This window comes from Ursus arctos, unplaced genomic scaffold (genome assembly GCF_023065955.2).
Source record: "Ursus arctos isolate Adak ecotype North America unplaced genomic scaffold, UrsArc2.0 scaffold_4, whole genome shotgun sequence".
In the NCBI taxonomy this organism is placed as follows: Eukaryota; Metazoa; Chordata; class Mammalia; order Carnivora; family Ursidae; genus Ursus; species Ursus arctos.
In genome coordinates, this window is record NW_026623056.1 from 86,350,210 (window position 1) to 86,375,437 (window position 25,228).

At 49.4% G+C, this 25,228-nt stretch overlaps 1 protein-coding gene and 1 long non-coding RNA gene across 2 annotated transcripts; one reads left to right on the forward strand and one right to left on the reverse strand.

The window, feature by feature from the left end:
• Positions 1 to 2,320: 2,320 nt before the first annotated feature.
• CLDN14 (claudin 14) lies at positions 2,321 to 14,319 on the reverse strand. The gene is made up of 3 exons (XM_044390667.2): positions 14,136 to 14,319; positions 13,954 to 14,032; positions 2,321 to 3,947 (listed from the first exon to the last, which is right to left on the reverse strand). Exon 3 carries the CDS (start codon positions 3,898 to 3,900, stop codon positions 3,187 to 3,189), a length of 714 nt encoding a protein of 237 aa, XP_044246602.2. The 5' UTR covers positions 3,901 to 3,947; positions 13,954 to 14,032; positions 14,136 to 14,319; the 3' UTR covers positions 2,321 to 3,186.
• A 305-nt stretch (positions 14,320 to 14,624) lies between these two features.
• Positions 14,625 to 23,963, forward strand: LOC130542634 (uncharacterized). Its single transcript, XR_008957306.1, has 2 exons — positions 14,625 to 14,894; positions 20,018 to 23,963. It is a non-coding gene; the product is annotated as an uncharacterized LOC130542634 (long non-coding RNA).
• Positions 23,964 to 25,228: the final 1,265 nt, after the last annotated feature.

Sequence of the window (25,228 nt, forward strand, 5' to 3'; positions counted from 1 at the left end):
CTGGTGTGTTATCTCGGGAGGAATCCATGGGAGGTCCACCTTTAAGCTTCTGTGGGAGCTGCAGATTTTCCTTGAGGGCTCTTGCAACCTTATGAACGGAAACAAGAGTGTTCTAACCTCAGCGTGTCTGCTCTCCACTCGGGTGGCTTACCCTTCCACCTGGCGGCCCTCAGTGTTCCCTTTACTTTTCTAAGCCCAGTGCCTCCCCTGGGAATGAAGCAATCACAGCGCTTCCGTCCCACCTGACCGTGAAGATCAAGGAGTTCATTTAACGCTGCTGATCACTCCCTTCTCCTTGGTTTCGAGAACATTCTCTTCTTAGTTCTCCTTGCTCACTGGGCATTCCCCCTCTGGCTGCTGGCTACATCCATCCGCCTCATTCTCCCAACCTCCAAACGTGAATGTCTTCGGCCTCTTTGATTCCTCATCTGGGTTCACTTCCAACGTGATCCTTTCTAGATGCTGGCTTACATGACGTTCCTGGCCTGATGGCTCCCAAAGTGTCCTCTCCCTGAACTCCAGCTTCACCTATCCAAGGACCCACTCCACATCGCCACTGGAGGCCGCTCAGACCAAACACCTGGAAAGTGGATATAATCTACCTTAGCAGACCAGAACCTTTTCTTTCCAGAATCTTCTTCCTTTCAGAAAATAGTAACCCCATTCTTCCAGTTGATCCAGCCCCAAATCTTGGCATCACCCTTTAAGCCTTTTTTTTCATACCCAAAACCAAGCCCTCAGTAAATCCTACCCGCTCTCCCTTCAGGCACATCCCGATCTCTTCCCTTTCCATCCTGCCACCTGGTCCACACCCACATCTCCTGATCTGGATTGTCGCCATTCATGCTATTCCCTCTGCCTGGCAGGGAGAAAGCAAGGAGGGACCAAGGCAGGGAAAAGCAGCGTGGCATTGTGGCCAAGCATGGGACTTGGGGCCAGGCACTGAGGGCGAAAATCCTGGCCCTGTCTTCAGTTTATCACTACAAAGTAATAGTTGTTATACAGATTGTGAGTGAGCCAGAGTTCTCAAATTGTTTCCATTTGGGGTGACAGTGGCTGACACGAAAGCAGGGTTCTCAGGGAGATGTCAGAGGCCTTTGATTTCAAGAGGAGAAACCTATGAAAGCAATCAGAGTGTGTTATCCAAGAGGGGACACTCGGGTGCTTTGAGTATGGGAGGGGCGTGGCTCCATCTCAGGAAGTGGCTTCCCAGAGAGAGACCGGGCTGGGGGCAAAGGGCTCACTGGACGTTTCCAGTGTCTGCTCACACAGGGCTGGGGAGGGCCTGGGACACGACGTGGAAGACTGTGGTGATGGATGGACGGGGGCCTGGGAGGAGCATCGGGAGGCCCTGGGCTGTGAAGGCGTCGGGGTTGGCAGTCAGTGGGTAACAGGGCATCCCCAAGGACTAAAGACCGGCCTTCACTCCTACTCCAGGGCCCCCTTTAGTGCTGGGACCCCGAGACATCCTAAAAGCAGGGGAGGGAACCAGAAAACATGGCTGGCTTTAGACCTCTCTGGATCAGAGCCAAACTTGGTCTGATGCCACTATTTGAGTGAACCTATTTGTCCCCTGCTTACCTGCCTGGCTTTGAATCCTGGGTCTTTTACTCACTGGCTCTGTGACCTTGGGCAAGTAACTAATCTCTTTGTGCTTTAATTTCCTCCTTTATAAAATGGGGTTAAGAAAAGCGTTTATCTCATTGGGTTCTCATGGATCTCACTGGGCCAAATTAGTAAGCAAAAATATGCTAGGTACATAGTAAGTACCCAATAAACTGTAAGCACTATTATTATTGGTCTTTCCCCTGAGCAGGAGGTAGGAACATATTTTATTTTGTAGTAACAGAATTCAAGAAATAATTTGAAAAAAAGTTATTATTTTTTTTTTTATTTGTAATAGGCCTACTACCTAGAATGACTTCACCAGACACATTCTAGACCACGACCATCTGTCAGGCAGGGCTGACAGAATATCATTGTTTTTAGAAGATTTTATTTCCCTTCTTTATTGGTTCAGATTGATTTATTTGTATAATTTAAAGAGTAGGTTAAAATTACTTTTTTCATCCTACATGAATGATGACCCTCCTGGTCTAACTCCTTGGCCTGGATGGGATGGCAGATCCCAGAACTCAGCTTCTCTGTGGTCAGATTAAAGCTAAAAGGTACTGCACCCCCCCCCCCTTCCAAACAGAGGTTGCGCCTGTTGCCTGGGGTCATAAGGTCAGCAAAAAGTAGTATAGAGCTGCTCCTTTAACCCCCACTCCTTCATGTTGGGAAGGTTTTCTTTTTGCCAGAACTCAGCAACAGGGTCGTTTAGGAGCTGTAACTGGTAAGGCCTCAAGGAACCAGAGGGTCTGACAGTGGACACACATTACTGCTGAGAGCCTCTGCCTGCAGGAGAAGCACATGGCGGTTGAGTTTCTCATCACCATCTCAATGGCCTGGTCTGAGGGCCTGGAGGACCCTGACAGGAGGGAGGAAGCACCTTTTGCTTTGTCTTTTTAATGCTGACTTTTGCTTCTTTACTAGTGGGGGCTACCAGTAGAAAACAACATTATCTTTACTGTGGGATTTAAGGCAATTATCTTCCCCCCTTGGAAGCCCTGTACTTCCTGCCCTGTCTCTGAGCTTAAGCTGGAGTGACTGTTTTTGGTGTGTGTGGCTCAAACAGCTTTTAGATGAACATCAGCCCGGCCCTCCTCTGATTTTCCCATCATGCGTGGGTTGGGGCCACTCCCAGAGTGTCCCCATTGCTTTGCAACGTGGGGCCCTGACAGTGTGCTGTGGTTGTGACCTCAGCAGATAAAACAGACTGGAAACGGAAACGGATACTGTCCATTTCATTAACAACCACATCCAAAAGGTTTATTCCTGTATTGCAAACAAACCCCACAGACCAAACTCCCAAGCTGCTTTTCATTCAGCTGTTATTAAATCACCCACATAAATACATATAATAAATAAAAAACCAGAAAGGATAAAGTCTTTGGTATATAGAGTTTTTCTCCCTTTCCCTTATTTTCCCCTCCTTCCCTGTGTTCTAAGCCCACTGCCTCGTGTTCATATTACTCCTCTGGCCACAAAAGTAGCCCAGAGCTCAGCTGTGTGCCGGGACCGGCATCGGAGCGAGTCTGGGTCCTGCTGCGTCTGTGCGCTCGGGGTGGGACAGGCCCTGGGCACTCACACGTAGTCGTTCAGTCTGTACCCGCTGAGCGAGGCCGAGGTGGCCGAGGGGGCCCGGTTGTCCTTGAAGGCGGCGGGCGGCCGGTAGGCGGGTGCGGTGGTGGCCGCGGTGGCCCTGGGCTGGGCCTGGTAGGGCCTGGAGGGCCCCTCGTCCTGGCAGGAGAGGCAGAGCAGTGTGCCACCGATGAGCGACAGGGACGAGGAGATGAAGCCGAGGTACAGGGCCTGCCCGAGCTCGAACTTCATGCCGCTGGGCAGCAGCGGGTTGTAGAAGTTCTGCACCACGTCGTGGGTGGTCCAGGAGACGGCCACCACGCACAGCAGGCCGGCCAGGATGAAGAGCGCGCCGCCCAGCGCGGCGGACGTGGCCTTGGCGGGCGTGCCCTTGGCGCAGCGCGTGCACTTCATGCCCACCACGGCGCAGGCGCACGCCACGCCCGACAGCAGGCAGGAGATGACCATGAGCGCGCGGGCCGCCTGCAGGTCTCGCGGCAGCGCCAGCAGCGAGCGGTAGATCTGGCACTGGTAGATGCCCGTGCTGTGCCACACGCACTCCATCCACAGCCCTTTCAGGTAGGACACGGCCGTCAGGATGTTGGTGCCCACGTGCGCCGTGCGGCGCCAGTGCGGCAGGATGGTGGTGATGAGCGTGCCCACCAGGCCCAGGAAGCTGAGCAGGAAGCCCAGCAGCTGCACAGCCGTGCTGGCCATGGCCTCGCTGGCCGGCTGCCGGGCTCGCTCAGGCGCCCGCCGGAGTCCTAATGAAGCCGGGGGGCGGGGCAGGGAGAGAAAGGAAATGGGTTAAAGATTATCTTGATGCATTCATTTCTGCCACCGAAACTGAGTTTTCCATAGGCAGTTGGTATGACGATTAACATAGTTTTAAAAATAGTGTCTGCGACTTCATTGGGTGAACGAGTGAGCCACCCGGCTAAGACAATTTCCCCCGGAAGGCCAGAAGGGGGACGGATGACGGCAGGAATCTGGCTGGCCTGCGCTTCCCAAGGACCCCGGGGAAGGGCAGTCCAGAGGCCCCCTTCTGATCTGCCAGCACTTAGCAAGCACGTGTGGAAAGTTCTACCTTATGTCGACCCTGAAACACTTCTGCTGCATTTGAATCTCATTTCGTACCGTTTGGTCGGTAATCGCTTCAGTTGCTAAACCAACACAAGGACTGACCAGAGTTCAGGTACACACCTGTGTACCTGGGGCCTGTGACTTAGAAAATAGCCTCGGATTGCCCGTCAGGATGCAATGTCTTCTGAAAGTGGGTGACTTCCCTGTGCTCTCAGGAAGGGAGAGGTTTAGCACCCACAGGCAGGTCTGATGCTTTCTTCCAGAATCCTGGGGCTGGATGTGAACTTAGAGATTGCCCACTGATGCCAGTGGCCAGGAATGACCAAGGTCACCAGTGTCTGAGGTGCTGGAGCCAGGACCACAAATCAGCGACCACGGAGGAGGGGTGGGCTTGCTGCGAACCAGGTACTGCTACCCGTCTTTCAGAGAGACAGGAATGCAGAGCCATTTCGGAGGTTTAAAAAATTCTAACCATGGCAAAATCCAGCACACTTCTGGGGGGCAAGGACCCAGCACCTCTGTAGTGACAGACAAATAGGGGACACTTAGGAAAGATTAGAAGGGAGGAAGGAGAGAAGCAGGGAAAAGGACACGAGGAAGAGAGTAAGGGAGGAAAGAAGGTAGGCGGGCGAGCAGAAATACCCCAGCGGACCCCACGGCTCCTCTCTCTTGTCTGGGGCAGGGTACCAATCCATGTTGCCACCCCCACCCGCTGAGTGACTCAGGGTGTCTCTCTGGGCTCAGCTTCTTTCTCTAATATGAGGGAGCTAGACTCCATGGCCCCAAAATGTCTCCTGGTCCTGAAGAGAGAAAAGGGATGCTTCTCTGCTGATGACAGGTCACTTCAGCATCTGAACCAAGGAGGAACCCGGTAGGCAAAACCTGCTTCTTCGTTCATCTCAGTTAAGCGTGGGAAGGCTGCAGGGAGCAAACTGTGGGCTGGCAGAGCCTCTCTGCTCACTGCGACAGTCTTGAACCCTAGGATAGTCCCGGGCAAACCTGGACGGTTGGTTCCTCCAGGTAGCTCAGAGGCTGTGGACTTTTCCAGATGGCCTTTGAGAAGCTTCCAGGCCTGCCTGGAGGCTGTCCCCAGGGGCTGATGGCCATCCAGGCTGTCCCGGTCCAGGGCACTCTGAGCTCTTGCTTGTCAAGGTCAATCCTTAAGTACATGGATCTTCAAGAATGTGGCATAAAAGCTAAGCCTGCTTGACCCCATTAGTCTAGGGAAGAGGACCAGAAGTTTATTGGAGGTCTAAATATTTATGGAGAGCCATGACTGCTAATTTTAGAAACCATTAGGCTTCTATTTTTAAACTTGTACTAGAAGGATTTGCTAATTTAAGAAGTGGGTGTTAATGAGCCCCCAACTCCCAGCCACCAGCTCCCCCACCCCTTCCCTGTAGTTACCAGCAGCTGCTACTGGCATTAGGTCATAATTCAGCTTTCCTGCAACCACTTTTCACTTTGGGGCCGTTTGATGGAAAAACAACTTCAAATGAATGCATCTCCTTGGAAACCACATAAAACTCATCCCTGATACTCCGGAAGGATCTTGCCCAAGCATGCCTCCCAAGAGGGGCAGTGCATACAGGACTCAACGAGCCAGCCGTGTTGAAGGGCTGCAACTGGCTTCACCTATGGGCTACTCTTTTCCTGTAGACGTGTTTGTGCTTGTGGAAACATTTGCTAGAGGGATGTGAGTCCAAGACAAATATGGTTCTGAGAATCACGTTCCAAAAAGACCTTGACAGGCTGGGTGGGTGGGGCTGAGCATAACATGATAACGCATTCCAGGAATAAATGTTGGGTCTTGCATTTGGGGTTCACAAAGTCCCCAGAGCACACTCCTGAGTGGCTTAGTAGTGTGAGTGCGCAGGATTTAGGACGGTGTTTCTCAAGGAATGTTTCCGCAATGCTGTGTTTGCGGGACGTCTTGTGTGAGGATGTAGACGTCGGGGGTTTGAGAAGCTGGTAACTGCAGGCCTTCTCACCACTCCTAACACACAGGCGTGTGTTGTGAACCTCCCAGAAAAGTCTGCGTAGCATTTCCTGAACTTACTTGACTAGAGACAGCCTCTCTTGACTTTTCCAGGGAACAGCTTGAAGTTAAATCACTTTGGCAAGCAGACCGAGAGGAGAGAAGTCCCTTAAAAGTTTTATAGAGCAATGATGAGCTAGGATTGCAAAAACAAACCAAAACCAAACAATTTGACGTTCGGGAGTCTGAATGAGCACAGATAGGAAGGCCAGCAGGATGTAGGATTTGCCCCCAGCAGAGTCTCAGAAAGCCCCAGGGCTATAAAGTAACAAGAAAATCCAGGAAGGGCAGCTGTGAAAAACACCAGGGCACTGTCGGCCCCTCAAGCTGGATCTGGTTTTATGAGCACCAGATCTGAAAGGTGAGGGGCTTTTTCCATATAAATTTTTATGTTGCTCCTTCCTCTGTTGTCTGTGAGATACATTTTTTTTTTTTTAAAGAAAGAAAGAATTAAAGGAAAAAAAAAGCAGAAACCCTCAGCATTTGGTGGAGTCTCTCCATGGCATTCAACCTCCCAGCCTGCCGGGACCCCAGCTGTCTCCCAGTGGCCAGTGGGGACAGCCTGGCTGGGACAAGGGACTGAGGCATTTTTCACCCAGCCCCTGGCTCCTGCTTTTTTACGGTCCAGTAAAAGATGTTCTGGGTACATCTAGTTCATTCTTTATTTGGTGGAGTGTGAGCTCAGGTCTCCCCTGCCATCCAGACTGCCTGGAGGGGTGCAGGTGTGAGGCAGTAGGATGTTTGAGTCACACGATGTCCCTGTCCCTCAGAAGTCTCACCTTCGGCTACCTGGAGCTGTCACCTACCTCACCCCTCGAAAACTCAATCCCATAATGAGTAGCTCACCTACGGGCACACATGGCTGGCTGGCCCTTCCCCACCCACACTGCTAAAGGGTGTGTCAGACCTGGGGTGGTGGGGAAGGAGGACTCAAGCCAGGCATGTGGGAATTTCTTTACCCTGAATCCCCTGGACACTCCTGTCTAGGGGAAGAGTTGGAAGGTTCAGCCACTCAACCAATTTTCAGCTTTGGACTGGCCTGCAGTGGGAGCAGATTTAGAGCCATCTGGAAATGGGCCATCACACGCACGTCTGCCCCAAGGGCTCCTGACGTGGTGTTGGATCCATCGTGGAGACAGCATACAACCTGGTTTCTTAGAGCTTATCAAGGAAAAGGAAGAGCTGCCTTTAAAAGAAAATGGTCCTTGGAACTTTTAAGAATGCAGAGTTGTCTTGACTTTGATGTTCAGCAATTTAAGAAAATGTCTGATTCAAAACACCTGTCTGTTCTTCTTGTCACTCCAACTGGACGGGCTCTTCGTTGTTGCTTAGCAATTTCACAGATGCCACACCTTGGGAACTAAGAATAAACTCAAGGGAGATTTGGATTCCCCTTAATGAGATAAATCAGCAAAACTAACACGAGAAAAGAAATGACTTTTATGCCATATCCAAACGAAATAACTCCAACTAGTTATTTCCTAAGTACATGTTGGACACTGTGTTTCTTATTAATGTGCAGAGCAAATGGATCTCTTTGCTAGAAGCTCAGGTGTACCCTGGAGGTACGATCAGAGTACATCCTCTTACACAAATATATCCGAATCATGAGAAAGTGATCAAGTAATATTTTGGAAAAACCATTTCGTATTCATTCAGGATGGGCCATACTGTGGAGTTTTTGGCTCTAAAAATGAAGTTTCCTTCATTACTGTTCCAAACGTTCTGTAACTCTCCTTGGGTTATTTTTCAGACTGGCGGGCATCTGTATTTTAAATTTATGAGGACTTCTCTGCCATCTACACATGTTGCAGACGAACTGCAGTCTTTCTGTGACAGCCAGAGACAGAATAATGGTATGACTAACTTACTGCTATCATGCTGGTTGGGGCTTGCTTGTGTCATTTATGGATATCAATGTGAAATATCTTGCCCACGTCATATAGACATGACAATTTATAGATTAAATTTTTCCCCTCTCTTTTGGATGACTAAAGAAAAATCTATTTTTCATAACAAGGACTGGTTTGGGGAGAAGCCTGTGTTAATACAAATGAAAACCATGGCTATGTGGTTAGATGCTTGTAGAGACCATTTTCAACTCAGCGAGGCTGAACAATCTATTGATTTAGTGAAAACTGCAAGTTTAACCACAGCCATAAAAATTCTCAACCGTTTCTCAGGAGGCACTATCTCTCTAATTTCCACTCACCAGATTTCATTAGAATCCATTACAAATACAGCAGATTACTATTTCTAAAATGACATTATCGAATTTCATTTAATAAAAGACGCTGCTGCCTTTGCATAGCTGTTTTTCCTGACAAGACAGTTGTCTAGATTTGCTATGTTGTTGTTTTTCATTTTTCAAGGTATACAAACCTGTTACACAAGACAAATACTAAAAAGTGTAGGGCGCCTGGGTGGCTCAGTCGGTTAAGTGTCTGACTCCTGGTTTTGGCCCAGGTCATGATCTCATAGGTCATGAGATTGAGCTGTGGGTTGGGCTCCGTGCCCAGTGGGAAGTCTGCTTGAGATTCTCTCCCTCCCCCCTCCCCTAACTTGTGTGCCTGTGCACTCTCTCTCAAACAAATAAATATTAAAAAAGTACAAAGACACAGATATTGTCTAAAGTGTTAAATGATGATTAGATGACTCATAGTTAAAATGTTCCAAGGGAAAGTTTTATATAAGGAATGTTACAGGCTGAATATGCCCCCCCCCAAGAAGATAATGTCGAAGTCCTCATATAATGTCTCAGAATGTGACTTTATTTGGAAATAAGGTTTGTTGCAGACATAATTAGTTAAGATGAGGTCATACTGGAGTAGGGTAGGCCCCTAAACCAATAAGACTAGTGTTCTTATAAAAAGATGGCCTTGTGAAGACACAGAGAAACAGGGAGGACACCATGTGACAGAGGGGGCAGAGACTGCAATGATATATCCTCAAGCCAAGAAACGCTTAGATTTGCCAGCAACTCTCAGAAGCTGGGAGAGAGGCATGGAACAGAGTTTCCTTGCAGTCCTCAGAAAAAACCAAACCTGCTGACTCCTGTCTCCAGAATTGTAAGAGAATGAGTTTCTGTTTTTTTAAGCCACCCAGTTTGTACTTTGTTACAGCGGCCCTAGGAAATCAATACAGGGGACTAGCTGAATGGCAGCATGGGGAGTTGTAGAAAAAAAGCACTCATGTCTGAATATGAGAAGTGGATCCTTCCCAGGACAGGCATTGAGCACAGTCTGATGACTTCACATTTGTCATGGAAAACAACAAGCCAGTAGTTAGCTGTATGTCCCAAAGTGTAGAGGACAGAATTTAAGGAGAGGTTAGAGAACACGGAGAAGGAAGAATTTAGAAGACTGTAGTTGGTGGAAACTCAAGAGCAAGTGCCAACTACAGTAAGTAACCCATACAGCAATCAAATAACAGCCTCTCCAGATTGGAAAAGTGTATGAATCCATTGATCCCAGGCTGCCAGGATTTCCTGTGGAAATCCAGTAAAGCTCAGTGGGACCTCTCTTTGGACTTAATGTCAAAACAGAAATGAAAACAAGCAACAGAACATTGTCCTAACTGGCTGGAAACCTCCATGAATAAGGTAACTCTTCTATGAATTTTGTAAGATTGTGAAACTGAACTGGGAATATATTGGAGTGATTAAAAATGTGGTATCAAATGAAAACATAGGACTGAGATTTATTAATGCTAAATAAAATATAGTTAAAATGATGTTTAATGTTCATTCTCTGTAAATTTAGCTTTTTGAGCCCAGGTGCACAGAAGCTGTTAGTTATTAATGCGAAGCATAAAAGCAATCACAGCTAAATGCGCTGTTTGCAATATGCCAAACACATGCTAAGTGCTTCTGTTGGCATTAGCTTATTTAATCCTTTAAGAAATCTGTGATGTGCGTGTTGTTGTGCTCCTTTACAGATAGGGAAACTGAGGTTTAGAGAGGTTAAGTAACTTGTCCAAGGTCACACCTGCGCTGAATCTGGGAGACCAGTGGAGACTCCTGTGATCATCCAGATAGGCGATGCTAGCAGTGACAAAGGTGAGTGCTGAGAAGAGGTCAATGAGGCTGACAAGGGTGACCCTTGTTAGCTGTGGGGTGTGAGAGGCTGTGGCAAACACAGCCCCAGGGTTTCTGCTCAGGCAGCTTGAAGAATGCAGTTGCCATTTATTGAGAAGGTAAAGACAGTAGGAGGCGGGCAGATTTGGAGGGTGAAGGGCAGAAGAGAGTTTTGCTTTGAACATGTTGAGTCTGAGATGGCTATCACTGCCCAGGTGGGGACACCCGTGGTTAGATGTAGACGTGCAGGGTTCAGGAAGGAGACTGGAGTGGAGAAGGCCATTTGAGATACAACAGCAGAGACCTGGGATTAAGAGCATGAGACTGGATGAGAGCCACAGACAGGGAAGGGCAGGACCTGCCCAGGGACTCCAGGAACCCTCCAACATTGGAGACTGGGTGATGGGGAGGAGCTAGGGGCATGGGGCACAGGAGTGGCCACGAGGAGGAAGGCAGCCCAGAGTAGTGAGTGAGAACAGAGATCCACGCTGCAGAGAGTGATAGACCCTGTCAAGTCATCAGAAAAGTCAAGTAATCTGAGTACTGAGAAATGATTCTTGGAGTTAGCAACATGAAGGAAACTGCAGACCCTGGGAAGCACAGTTTCGGTGGAATGATTTTAATGGGTTCAAGAGAGGACCAGAAGGGGGCACATGAGCCCAGAACATTCTTTCGAGGACTTGGACAATCAAGTCCCCTCCCAGAACCCCCCAGAAGTTTGTTCTGACCACCCCAGTCCTCTTTTGGGGACCCCAGCCCCACCCGGGCATTCAGTCCGCCTCATGTTATTAATCTTGGCCAAAAAGTAACCCCGTAGGGCATTTATATTTTCCTGGATGGCCCCTGAAAACAAATCTGTCCTGGGCCCCAAAGAATAACACTGACATTGGTAAGGCTATGACTGGCTCAGCCCTTGGAGGGAGACCAGCGATACTTCCAGATACGTGCTTTTACAACGTTTAAGAAGTTTAGAATCAGTTGGGTCAGGTAGGAAATTTCAGATTGCATAAGTCTTCATAAAGGCCAAAGCCTCGCAGATGAAATCGTGCGCAGTGTTTCTAGCTTAGTCTGCAGACAGATACGAAGGCCACGTTGTGCGTTTTCCCCAAAGAGTATGTACGGGCCACCGTAGGTTACCTTTGCCTGTTCTCAGGACGGGCTACGTCATTTGCAGAAGCCAGTGCAAAATGAAAATGTGGGGCCCCTCGTTCAAAAATCATTAAGAATTTCAAGATGAATGAGATGCAAGCTAACGTGGCACATCAAACAAGCACGGGGCTCTCCTGAGGCTGGGGTCCTGCGGGACCTGGCAGCTTGCAGGCCCTGGAAGCCCGTCCTACTGGTTATGGGTAGAGCCAGGAACTGGACGTTGGGATTTTTCCTCCCTTAAACCCATGAGTACATCTCGTTGAGATGCTGAAGGGAACAGGAGACACTTCTGCAGTGTTCTGCAGAATAAAGAAGTATGGTTTCATATGTTTATTTTTTCGTCATTCAAGTGCAGCCCAGATGCCTCTGTAACTATCTGCCAGGGAGGAGCCTTTGGAAAACAAAGCTGTTGCTGGTCTCCTGTGCCCAAGAGCGGCCTCCAATGGAAACAGACCTGTCGTTCTAAATCTGTTTTCACTTTCCTCTTGTTCCAGGGAAGCTGTAGGTGTGCGTGGCATTGGGCGTGCAAGGCCAAGTCTAGGAGGGAAGAGCTAGCTGCCTCTGGGGGGCTTGCTTCTCGGAGACTCTGCTCCAAGCCCCCACACGCTGGCAGGGCCCCCAGCCCCTAGCGAGAAAAGCGGTGAGGTGCCCGAGTCCCAGCGACTCCTTGTTCCGTCCAGAAACCCCCTGCACGGGAGCCCTCTGAGAGCAAGCCCCGGGCACCCTCCCAGCACACGCCCCCGGTGGAAAATTCCCGATGCGTTATTGCTGTTGGCAGCCCCGGGAGAAGCCTCTGGCCCTGGCGGCCCCTCGTCCCGTCCCGCAAACAGTGTGAGGGATATGAAGATCACTGGAGGGAGGAATGTTTGAGTTTAAAAGCGCCAAGAATCACTCCTGAACTGGCAAGATGCACCGTCTGCATTTGAAAAAAAGACGTCAGAAGAAGCCGTGAAAACAGGCTCTTAGACTTCTTGTTCCGTGGGATGGAAGATATTCCCGGATGCAAGTGAGAGAATGATTTTTTAAAAACAAGAATTGACATTCAATTGTATTGATTTGTTATCTTAAAAAATTAAAATAACTGGAAAACAAATATTTATAGTAACATTTTCCTGGTACCAAAGGAAGAATCTGTGTTTCTTCCTTTTTTTTTCTTTTTTTAACAGGTTTCCCTGTAGATGCTTAAAAACATTGATCCCACTATAGATGTGGGTAAGTAAACCACAGTAACCGTAAGAGATTTTTGCAGATGGTGCCAGATAAGAATGGAGGCTGACTTCAAGTCTCACTAATTTGAGCAAACAGCTCAGCCTTACATGACTCACCTGGCTATCTACACCATAACAGCTGCTTCCCAGAACTGTCTAGAAGATGCTGAGATAATATATGTAAAAACCTGTAAGCGCTGTAAGGACGCCCAACGAATGCGAGGGCTGTGCTGCTGAAGATTTATCATGATTACGGCTAAATCCCTTCCCGACTCCATCCAAGCCAGCCCCGGACACCGGGCTGAGCCCAGACCTGGCGCTGAGTTGCCGGAGAACGTAGCCACGGGGCTCTTCTCTGGTTTCCCAAGACTTCAAAACTAAACCGAGCGATTAAAAGATTTTTGGACTTGAAAACGGCAGGAATTAAATCTCTCGGTGGGAATGTGCAGCCAAAAGCCAGTGTCCTGAGTGACTCCACGTTTGGGGACCCTCTCAGGGCACTAATCCCGGATCCCTTTCTACTTTGCCTGTGGCCCTCCCAGCAGGCCTTGGGAAGACCGCCCATCCTGGGAAGACCATGGCAGCTGTTGGGGGATGTGGGGTTCAAGGTAGTTGAAGGATTAGCTCATGGATCAGATTGCATGGAATTTCCCCCATTTTATCCTTATTAGGAGAGATCTATAACTTTCCTGCCCCTTCTCCCATGCCAGTGTGTGTGTGTGTGTGTGTGTGTGTGTGTGTGTGTGTGTGTGTGTGTTGGCGGGGAAGGGTATGGGGTGCGGGGAGGATAAGGCTCCCACGTCTGGAAATTCTGCACACCCCGCCTGGCCTTCTTTGCAGGAGAAACAAGCCAGTCACAGTGCAAAGGGTCAGGGTCAGTGAGCTCAAAGTGACGTCACCTTGAAAACACTCAACAGATTTAGTCCTTGCCCCCAGACCGGGGCCAGCCAGTGATGAAAGAGTTCTGCCCAAACACTCAGGAATGGGGTCTTGACCTTCCTGGCTCATTAGGAACCCAGCTGCCCTCACACCCGGCTGCTGGGGTCCCCCTAGGAGTCCCCAGGCCCCCTGCAGCTGCCTTTCTACGGGGGATCTTGACTGTCACCTGGAGAACACTTGCCTGCCCATGGCTCTGGTCAGCAGGGCCTCACAGCCCCGAGACAAATGACTGTCAACCCCAAACCCACCCGACTCATAGCCTCACACCCCAAACTCACATGCAGAGGCCCTGAGTCCCATCCGCTTCATCAGGTCCCTCGCCAGTGGGGCTGCTCCAGACCCTGGCTGGGGGCCAGCCTGTGTGAAACAAGGATTCCTCAGGGACGCTGCCGCCCTCCTGTCTTCCCTCTTCCACCGACTAGGAGCTTCAAGGCCAGAGTATTTGAGAGAAAAGTATTACCTTGCCCTTTGAGAAGGGCCTGCGTGGGCACATGTGTTATCGGTTGAATGGTTAACTGCCCTGTGCACGATATCAGGCAGCCGGGCCAAGGCAGACATTCAGGACCAACCGGAAATGTCATTTCTGCACTTTGGAAAAGTGCCTGATACATCGGCACATAGTCATCTCCTCCCTAAAACGCCGTCTGGTGACTCTCCAGGGCTGCCAGGATAAAGCCTTGACTGCCCAGCCCAGCGCCGAGGGCTGTCCCCTGTCAGCCCAGCCCACCTGCCCATGCTCCCTGCACCGGGCCCATTGGCTGTTCCCTCCTCGCCTGTGTCCTTACTCATGACTCCCCTGCGAACAGCCTGATTCCTGACGAGGATCCCTTCCTGTAGCCCGGACCACCCACCCTCCCCTGGGCTGGTCACCTGGCCGTTATCTCCACATTGGGACTTTTATCAAATTGAGCAACTCAGGAGTTTCTCAACTTGCAAGCTGCTATGCTCTGGACACAAGCCATTGAATTTTGACCAACATGCAACCGTGTTTTATTTTTTCAGCTACAGTTGCATATATGGGCAGTTAGGTGATATCTGCTGGTAGAGTATGGAAGTGGGTGGGTCGTGAGGCACGATGTGGAAGGAGGGACGATTTGCTACGAGTTGGAGATAAGGGACAAGGTGAAAGGTGAAGCCAATGGCAAAAGAAGGTGGCTCTCTGGGGATGTAGGAGAAGCTTGCCTGGAGAGCCCGATAGGACTGGGCATAGCTCTGAAAGGTAGGACAGCACCCAAGGGTGGCCGAGGGAATGGGGCTGTGCTGGGAACGCCTCCAGCACATTCTGGGCATGCTGGGATACAGAATTGCTGAGAGCCATGATTTAACTTGACTCATGTGTCTGTCCCTTTCTCACTGATTCCATCGCCATGCTCCAAGGGCGGGGATTTGGGCTTCTGTGTTCTCTTCACTGCAGTCCTTGATCTGCATGACTTTGGTTGGTGCTTAAGGACAATGAAGGAGCTCATGGGGGGGGGGGGGGCAAGCAGCTCTGGGAGGGACCAGAATCTGGCCTCTGTATCACTGGCAATGGGAATGTGATGGAGGAGGGGGTGTCTTGTTGAAGTCCTGGGAGCTTGGAGCAGTTCAGAAGTGTCTGTTAGACATGACAGATTGAGGACTGACCCACAACCAAATCCACAGAGCTTCTTTTTTGAATGTCTTCTCTAGAAGTAACTGTTGTAAACAAAATCGTCTTTGGTTCAGAGCCATCACAGGTCCAGAGCCTCTTCTATTCAGTAAATACCATCTATAGTAAAATGCACCTGCGTGATCTGTAATTTTATGCTGGGAATTTGGGGGGATGATTTTTATACTTTTGTCTTTGGGGGTGATTTGGCTACAAGTAATACATTTAATTTACAACTGCCTTTGATTTCTTGGCACTGATTGTGTACTTGGGGGAATCCTGCAGAGATAGACAAAATACGAACCCCAAATAGTTTTAAAAGATTATGATATTTTTATAAATACTGCATTTAACCATGAACAAAGTGGACATAATGTTATGTTTTGTAGACTTCTGTTAAACCTGTATTAATCTTGATTTTCTCTGGAACAATTCATTCCCGTTCTGGGCTGAAGTGTGAAAGCTCCCAGGCCCATGGCCCTGGCCTGTGGCTCTGATGGACAAATGAACCTTTCCTGGGCCAGAGGGTGAAGACACAGGTTCATCAAATATTGATCAGTTGATTGATTGATTGAACTCCAGCATATGTGAGCAACAGGGTGCTTGGTGAGCAAGACAGACAGGCTCCTGCCCCCCTCAGAGTGTGGGGTGCAGGCACACAGAGCCAGCTGCACGAGGGACAATCGGCAGACAGGGAGGTTAGGCTTGGGGGCTCGAGCTCTCCTTCCCCCCCCCCCCCCGGGACCCTCGTCCTCCTTTCTCCTACCTGCCATCAAAGTCCACCCTTGTGCCCTTTTAAAGCTCTCAGGTGCGAATGACTCATAATAGCTTAACATCCTATCCACCCAGGAGGTATTTTTAAGTCTAAAGGATAAAGATTTAATAGTGAAATTTAAAACACCAATCAGGGTACAAAGGATGATTGGGAAGAAGAAGGTCTTGAGCATTTTCTAATACCCCTAAAATTATTGAATTATGGTGACTTCTGTCCTTGTGGATATGATAGAAACTAGTAGATACTTCAGGTTAGATGGATGGACAGATGCATGGATGGATGGATGGATGGATGGACGGATGGACAGACGGATGGATGAATATATCACCTTTATTCTCTCAGTTGGTGTTTGAAGCTTGATTCATTTTCTGATTTCTCACAGAGCTGGGCTAGGGTCTGACACATTAGGAAGTTGGTAAAAAGTCTGTTGAACAAACAATTTAATGAAAGGGAGGGTAGAGATGCAGTGGCCTGTGGTTTGGGGTTACTGTTTTGGGCTCCTTTTTTTTTTCAGTTTTATTTATTTATTTATTTATTTATTTATTTATTATTTTTTATAATAATTTTTTATTATGTTATGTTAGTCACCATACAGTACATCCCAAGTTTTTTATGTTAATTTCCATGATTCATTTGGGCTCCTTTTGATTTGAGTTACACACAACAGGCAACTTAGGTCTGCAGTTAGTGGACTCTTAGCTCTCTTCTTGGGGTAAAGGCCATTGCAAAGCTTGGCCTTGCTCAATTTATTGACAGCATATCCAGTCGAAGCCACTAGACTCCCATGGAAACCCTTGTTCAGATTTCATTTTAACTTGGCAGAGGTCTGACCTTGGTGGATTCCTCGTATTAGTAATAATAATAAAATGATACTGAGCACTAACATAGCACTCGTGTGCTAGTTGTGGTTTTAAGCACATTACATAGATTTGCTAACTTAACCCTTCAAATAGCCCTTTGCTTGAGCCACTACTATTAACACCATTTTATGGATGGGGAAATGCAGGCTCCAAGAAGATAAATGACCGGCCCAAGGTCATCCAGCTCTAAGTGGCAGAGGCAGGACTTGAACCCAGGCAGATTGGCCTCAGCGTCGGGGCTCCTATCACTGTATAAATCACATCCCCGAAATCAGCTGGCAGCTGCCAGGCTCCTGCCGCTGAAGGAGAGTGTTTGCTGCTCCTTCACAGAGAGGGCTGGTTTGGGGTTCTGGCGTTGATGATGGTGTGATCTGTGGAGGGACTGGCTTGGTGGAGGGGGCTCCTTCCCTGCCTGCTGTTGACTCAGGCATGAAGAGGAGCCAAACTGCCACAAAGAAACTACCAGCCTCACAGCCATCCCCACCCGACAGTGGGCTGAGAGGGCAGGGACAGGTGCGCATCCGTGTATCCATCAGAGGATCAAGCAGTCTGGTCTCTTTACTGGGGATGACTGGGGACTTGCTGGCCTGTCACCGGGCACGCCAGACCATCTATTTAGGGAAATACCCTGACACTACCCCAAGACAAATGAGACGGGAGCGGGGGGTAAGAATCTGATCATTTCAGTATAAATGTCCATTCGGGTCTGGATCTGAAAACCCCATATTTTTGGGTTTAAGATCATACTTTTCTGACATGAAGAGTGAACTGCAAAATCAGACGGGAGGATTGTTACGTTTTCACCAAGTAAGCAGCCTTAACACTTGGTCAGTGTATTAGTTTCCTGGAGCTGCTGTAACAACGTACCACCAATTGGGTGGCTTAAGACAACAGAAAGTTATTCTCTCAGTTCTGGAGGGGTCCAAAATCAAGGGGCCATCAGGGCCATGCTCTCTCTGAGTGTCTAGGTAGGATCCCTCGTTGTCTCTCCCAGCTTCCGGGGGTGCCTCCCAACCCTCAGCCCTCCTGTGCCTGAAGTGTGCATTACTCCCATCTCTGCTTCTGTCTTCACATGGCTTCTTCCTTCTGTGTCCCTCTCTTCGCATGGCATTTTCCTCTTATGAGGACACCAGGCATACTGAATGAGGGCCCAATGACCTCCTCTTAACTCCATCTGCAAAGACCCTATTTCCAAATAAGGTCACCTTCACAGCACCAGTTAGGACTTGAACATATCTTTTTTGGGGACAGAATTCAACCCATCACAGCTGGTGATATCTGTGGCTCACCAGTTACTTACTACTGTTTCTATTATGTGGAGTGAGACTGTGGTTTTCATTAGGACCAGGAAATCTTGGCTGGCAACGCTGATACTTGAGTACAGGTTAAATCGATAGAGCAGAAGATGCCGTATCAGTCAAGTTCATTTCCAAATACAGAGCAAAAGCAAGATGCCTTCCTAATCTTATGCTTTTCTTTGTTTTCTGAGGCTTCCCCCTTGGCTGCCTCATCCTGAGTTAAATGACAACAAAGTGACAATGAAACCGAGTAATTATCTGGAAGCCCTGCAGCCTCGTGGGGGAGAACCCCTCATTTTCCCATCAACCATGAATCACAACATTTGCCCATTTCTTGAAAGAATCCCTCAGAAATAGCTAGGGTTAATAGTGCTTCATAGTTTACCTAGAAAGAGCATGAGAAAGAATTTTTCTTAGTGGGGACACTTCCAAGTAGAGAATAGACAAGTGAACTGACGGCAAATGTATTTAGTGGGGAAGACCACAGGGAAATGAATTAAATAGGATCCTGTTTATGCTTTTATCCTGGAAGACGAGGTCGATTTTAGTTCAAGCAGGGCTTCTGTGGTGCTGTGTGGACATAAATATGTTGGCTAATGCTGGTCGCTTGGTATGAAATGGGAAGTTCCTGAAATTTGAACAACACACCTGTGAGACAGGACCTCCCTTGTATTTATCTGGTACCCATAATGCATCTGATGCCATCTCAGCGGTACACATTTCCACATGATCCTGTGTTTGCTAACGGCTCTTTCGTACTCTGGACACAGGAAGATTTAACCTGTTGCATGAGCTAGATACCAGGAACTTCACAGCCAGAGTGCCCAGAGATCGTCTGATACGTAGTGACCACCAAAGAATTATGTCTTAAATATTAAGAGGCCACAAGGATGGAAATTGGAAACTCGCACAGACATTTGTACACCCAAGTTCATAGCAGCATTAGTCACCGTAGCCAAAAGGTGGAAAGAGCCCAGATATCCACTGACAGATGAATGGATAAGCAAAACGAGGTCTCTCCATACAGTGGAGAATTACTTAGCCTTAGAGAGGGATCAAATTATGACACACGCTACAACATGGGTGACCTTGGAGACATTACGCTCAGTGAAATAAACCAGTCACAGGAATCAAATATTACATGATTCTACTTATAGAAGGTCCCTAGAAGGGGGCGCCTGGGTGGCACAGCGGTTAAGCGTCTGCCTTCGGCGCAGGGCGTGATCCCGGCGTTGTGGGATCGAGCCCCACATTAGACTCTTCCACTATGAGCCTGCTTCTTCCTCTCCCACTCCCCCTGCTTGTGTTCCCTCTCTCGCTGGCTGTCTCTATCTCTGTCGAATAAATAAATAAAATCTTAAAAAAAAAAAAAAAGAAGGTCCCTAGAGGAGTCTGATTCAGAGACAAAAAGTAGCATGGTGGTACCGCGGAGGGGAAATGGGGAGCTAGTGTTTAATGGGGACAGAGTTTCTGTTTGGGATGCGGAACAAGTTCTGGAGACGGTTCGTGGGGATAGTTGCCTAACAATGTGAATGTACTTAATGCCACTGAACTGTACCCTTAAAAGTGATTAAAATGGTCAGTGTGATGTGTATTTCCCACAGTAGAAGCCATGTGCGTACCCGCAAAGAAGCTGTGTGCCTTACGTCAGCCGTTCTGAGTGCCCCCCCCCCCCCCGTGTGGTCTTGCAGTAGTTTGTTAGTTTATGTGAAAGGAATTTCATTGGAATAAATGTTCTCAGGTATTAAGCGAGACAACACTGTCCTCTTATCTCTATTCTAGATAATTCTGAGAGCCAAATACCAAATCCAGACCCTGACCCTCCCACCCGGGAGAACAGAGGACTATCAGAGGATTTAAGGCCGGTAAACAGTGGCCTTCCTGCAGTGAGCCCTCCCTTCCTCAAGGGGGCACTGTGGGAAGGCCTACTCACCCTGGCTCAGGTGGGTGGCTACCATGGGAAGAGGCGGCCATGGAGCTCATTGCAGGACCTGGTGGGCAGCGCAGTGCCGGGCGGGACCCGCGAAGACGGCCGGGTCATGCACCTGCCATTCTGAACAAAGACCTTGCCTGCCCTGGACTCCTCCTAATTGCTACCCGCTCCACGCGCAGACGGTTTGCTGATGCTGGGTGCCACACCTCTGGGTTTCCTACGCCTTCTAATTTACCGAGTGCTTGCACGCGGACTATTATCTAACCCTACAGACGGCTCTGTGAGGCATCTGTTATCAAGCTTAGGCATCTTGTCCAGCCCTCACAGCTGGTCATAGAAAAATCTGGGCCTCCAACCCAAGCTTACGTTCCTTCCTCCGCAGGCTGCCAGCCTGGAGTCACCAGCCCTCCCTCAGGCCATCGGAAAAGGCAGCTGTGATGAGCAAAGTGGGTTCAGGGTGGAGCTCTGCAGGCGGGCACTGAACACTCCATCAAGATTTGTTGAGTGAACAAGAACCGGCCTCAAGCCCGATTTTCAGAAAGGCCTTGCTCTCCGTTGCAATCCTGGCTTACGTTCATTGCCGCTGAGCGGCCAGCATGGCTTTGCTGGGTCCCAGCTTGAAACCCTTTCAAAATATCTCAGTTGCCACGGATCAGGCAGCACGGGGATGAGAAAATCAGGCTCTCAAGACACACTCAGACACCATTAGCCCTTTTCCAAAGGGACAGGAATACTCTCAATATTGGGTTTGATAAGCGCAGAGTGACCTTTGTTTGTGCCCTGATGGACTCACGATCTCCTTTCTAAAGTTTGTGCCCTAAAACGAGGCACTTGAATCTCTACCTTCAGCTCTTAATAATCCAGAATCTCCCTTCCTGACCAGAGTCTTCTTCCATAAAGAGGTTAACCAGAAAACAAGAAACAACACACAAATCTTGCAAAAGCAGAGCAGCGAGGAATGTAATACGTTTCAGAGAGTCAACGAAAATAAGAAAAGAGCCCGATGTCAAACTTAACACCATCATTTTAATTTCCAAGAGCTTTTGGGTTTTTCATGTTGGTTTCACGGAAATTTATGTTTGTGGAGAACACTGTATTTGCTACAGGATCTTGCTGTGTTCATTTAGGCCGGTAATAAAAACCATCTGCCTGAAATCCTTTTTGGAACAAGAAAGGGTATAAACAAACAGGCAAGTGGGCATAAATGACCATGGGCAGGGGGCTGTTTCAGAAAGGGGGAGTGTGGGTGAGCCTGAAGCAAACGCAGCAGGCCAAGATTTGCAGGAACTGCCACCTTTGGAAGGCATGTGTGAGGCTATTATGAAAACCCGTACAGCTTGCAAATAAGTTTGGTACATTTTGGGAGAACGGACAGGCACCTTTCTCTTCCTGAACACTCACTCTGTGCTTGGGCTTTCACCACCAAAGTGAGAACAATATTAGGAAGCATTGACCCATGAGTCCCTGTAGTGGGCTGCATAGTGTCCTCCCACCCCAAAACTCATGTCCACCTGGAACCTTATTTGTGACCTTATTTGGAGGCAAGGTCTTTGTAGATGTAATTAAGATGAGGTCATAGTAGATTAGGGTGGGCCCTGAATCTAATGGCTGATGTCCCTGTAAGAGCAGAAGAGAAACACAGGAGAGAAGAAGGCCATGTAAAGACGAGGCAGAGATTGGGGTGGTTCAGCCACAAACCAAGGAATGCCAAGGGGTGCCAAGAGCCTCCAGAGAGGCTGGAAGAGCTAAAAAAAGAGTCCTCCCCTCCAACCTTTGGAGCCTGCAGGGAACATGGCCCTGATGACATCTTGATTTCATTCTTCTGGCCTCCAGAACTGTGAGAGAATCAAGGTCTGTTGTTTGGGGCCTCCCGGTTTGTGGTGATTTATTATGACAGTTCCAGAAAAGGCATACAGCCCCCCTTTCTGCTGGGAGCTGTTTAGGCTGGGAGAGATGGGGGATATTAGAACCAGGAAGAACTTGGTTAGATTCTTGGCGCTTGAGTTAGAAGCTGAGGTCCAGGAGTAGGAAGAACTGATCTTGAAAGAATCCACATTGAGCCAGTTTTTTGGTTAGCTGGTTTGTTTCTTGCTACCTGAGAGGAGACCAGTGGATGGCCACGAGATGCTCCTGGGCCCCAAGGAGGAAAGAAGGCAGCTCTAAAGCAAGCAGGTGGTGAGAGGCTCTGCCCCATCCTCCTGGTCTCAGGGCCTGCTCCACAGAGTGCTGGGGCACCCTAGGAGTCCCAGCTGAGTTGGAGGGTCTGTGGGTAGAGTGGGCTGCTCTTCTGGAAGGCAGGGCATGGAGAAGAACTAGCAAGAAAGACTAGGTTTTTTGCTTCTGATATTCAGTATAGGTTTTTATGTTCTCAGCAAGACAATGTTCTCAAAAGTCAGGCATTGATGGGCGAGAAATAATTTTCTAAATTCCTTTAGCTCCTATCACCATATAAAGATCGAGGCCTAGAGATTCCATCTCTGAAGTTCTTATCATCTAGAAAATTCGGGACATTGCATGCACGTTTCTGCCCTCAGGAACAGGGGCAGCTCAGTTCCTTCCAGGCCTGGTGGACAAGGAGGAGAAGGGAGACCAAGGAAGTGGAAGCTGGTGGTCACATACTTGCCCCAATCTCCCCCAAATTGAATGTTCTGGGGGGAGCCCAAAGAAAATGGGCTCTTCTTCTGCTCCCTGTTTGGATCCTTGGAGGGGATAACCCCATCCCAACATGGGAATGCACTGGTGTCCGGGAGCACAACGTGGTCACGGGACGGTACGATGAGTGAGCTCGACTCAGGTTCCTGGCTCCCTTCATCTCCTCTGAGGCCTGGACATGACCCAGGGATCCTCACTGTCCCCAGAGCAGGTACAGCATGGAGCCAAAAGCCTCGCTGGGAGCCAATGGCCGCAAGGAGCCCCCCTTGGCCAGGGATGGAGTGGGCATCCCACCAGATGTTGGGGGATTTCCAAAGTGGCTTGGTCATACATGAGAGCCCCTAAACCTCATCCCTTAGTCCCTTGACATCAGCTGGATGCCCAGAAGGCAGACCCAGCCCATGTTTCCCTGAGTGGGTGCCTGCCAGTACCAGGACCAGCACAGCTTCCTGGTAGAAGAGGCCGGTGCAGGACTGGATGGGAGATCTATCACCTCCGCATGGGGACTGTGAGCTTCCTTGGGCACTGGCTGCCATCTTGGTATGAGGTGAACCCTCCTGAAGCCTGTCTCCCTCCAAGGTGATTGTTTCAACCAGAAAGGGTGAAGGTAATACTGATGACAAATTAAAGTCCCCTCTGCTACCCACAGGACAAGGGCTCAGAAGGGAGAGAACTAAAGAAGCTTCGTGGTCTCCCACACCGGAGTGGTGGACGTGACCCTGAGCCCTCACCACCTTGGCACGGAAGGGCAACGGTCATGTGCTGAACTGTGTCCTTTCCCAAATTCCTCTGTTGAAGTCCTAGCCCCCAAGACCTCAGAATGTGACTATCTCTGGAGACAGTGCCTTTAGTGAGGTAAATAAGGCAAAATGAAGTCATATGGGTGGGCTCTGATCCAATCTGGCGGGTGTCCTTAGCCAAAAAGGAGACACGGAGAGAAGACCATGTGAAGCCAGGGGCAGAGACCGGACTGGTGCAGCCATAAGCCAAAGAATACCCAGGGCTGCTGCAATGGCCACGGCCTGGAAGAGGCAGGGAAGGATCCCTAGAGCCTTCAGAGGGAGGACGGCCCTGCTGACAACTTAATTTGGGACTTCTAGCCTCCATTGTGAGAGAATAAATTTCAGTTGTTTTAAATCACCCAATCCGTGGCACTTTGTTCCAGCAGTCCTAGGAAGCTAAAAAAACCCATGTCATCAAAATTGAGGTTTCTGAAAGATGGTGCTCAATCTAAGTGGGTTAAAAAGCCTTTCTCCTGAGGGCAGATTCCTCCCAATTTAGCACAGCGCGGGGAATCTCCAAGAAGCATGGCTGCTGCGGGTTCAGTTCCGCCCTAAGTCACCGGGTCTGGAGCCCTAGGGGCAAATGCTCACCAGTCCAGCAGGCCTCGCTCCCACCGCTCCCACCGCTGGAGGAGCAAGCTGGGGAAGGCAGGGAGGGAGGAAGGGAGGAAGGGAGGAAAGGGACGCAGGGCGCACAGGCTTTCTTGGCTTCCCAGAAGGAAGCCGCTCCGAGTCTGTTTTCTTTTCTCTTCCATCAGATTGATCTTTCGTATCTCCAATAACTCCTATCTTTCACCAAACTCAAGCAGGCCCGGCAAGAGCTGTGAAAGTACCTGACTTCAAAGCCTTCCCATAAATCATCTTAAAGGCCTGCCCTAAGCCCAGGGAAGCCGGAACGAGGCCGAGAAATCACTCCTTATTTCATCGCCGTGTAACCGAGACTTTGTTCCCCCGTGCAGGTCACATCTGTCACCTTCACTGCCGCCACCAGGGTCCCCACACCTCCAGACACCTGCATTAGCCACCCTGCAAGGGCTGAGTTACGAGCCACGTCCCAGATCTGCAGCCAGCGGCTTCCCTGTTATTCCAGGGGCGCGATCGCCGGGGTGGCCTCGAGAGGCTTGCGGTTTCATTTCCTTCACACTTTCTGGGTAGCATTGAAGGGAACGGAGGGACGTGATGGTGCTCCGTGGTGGTCAATCTTTGGTCTCAACCCCTGGCCGTGACACTGTTGACAAGGGGGGATGGCTTTGTGCGCCGGGACAGTAAGGTGGGAGCACCTTTAGCAGAGTCCTTGAGCTCCAAGGAAGAGAGGAGCAAAGGATCCTTGGTTCTGGAGTGGGGCCAGGCTTGCTGCGCCCACCGGTGCCCCACTGGCTCTGTGCAAATGGGGGTCTCCTGGGAGCTGAAACCCAACCAGGGCTCCGCTGGCCAAGCCTCATTCCCTGCCCCGGGGTCACGTCCTTTCCTCCTAAGTGGCTCGCTCAGCACTGAAATTTTTTTAACTCAGCCCCTCAGATAGGGGTGTCCTTCTGCAATCCAGCCCTCTGGGTGAAGCAGCTTTTTTTTTTTTTTTTTTTTTTAACCGATTTGCAGTTTCAGTGTGCAGGAGCTGCCCTGATCTGA

Excerpts from the sequence above, each read along its gene's own strand:
- CLDN14 (XM_044390667.2), bottom strand. The coding sequence starts at position 3,900 with ATGGCCAGCACGGCTGTGCAGCTGCTGGGCTTCCTGCTCAGCTTCCTG.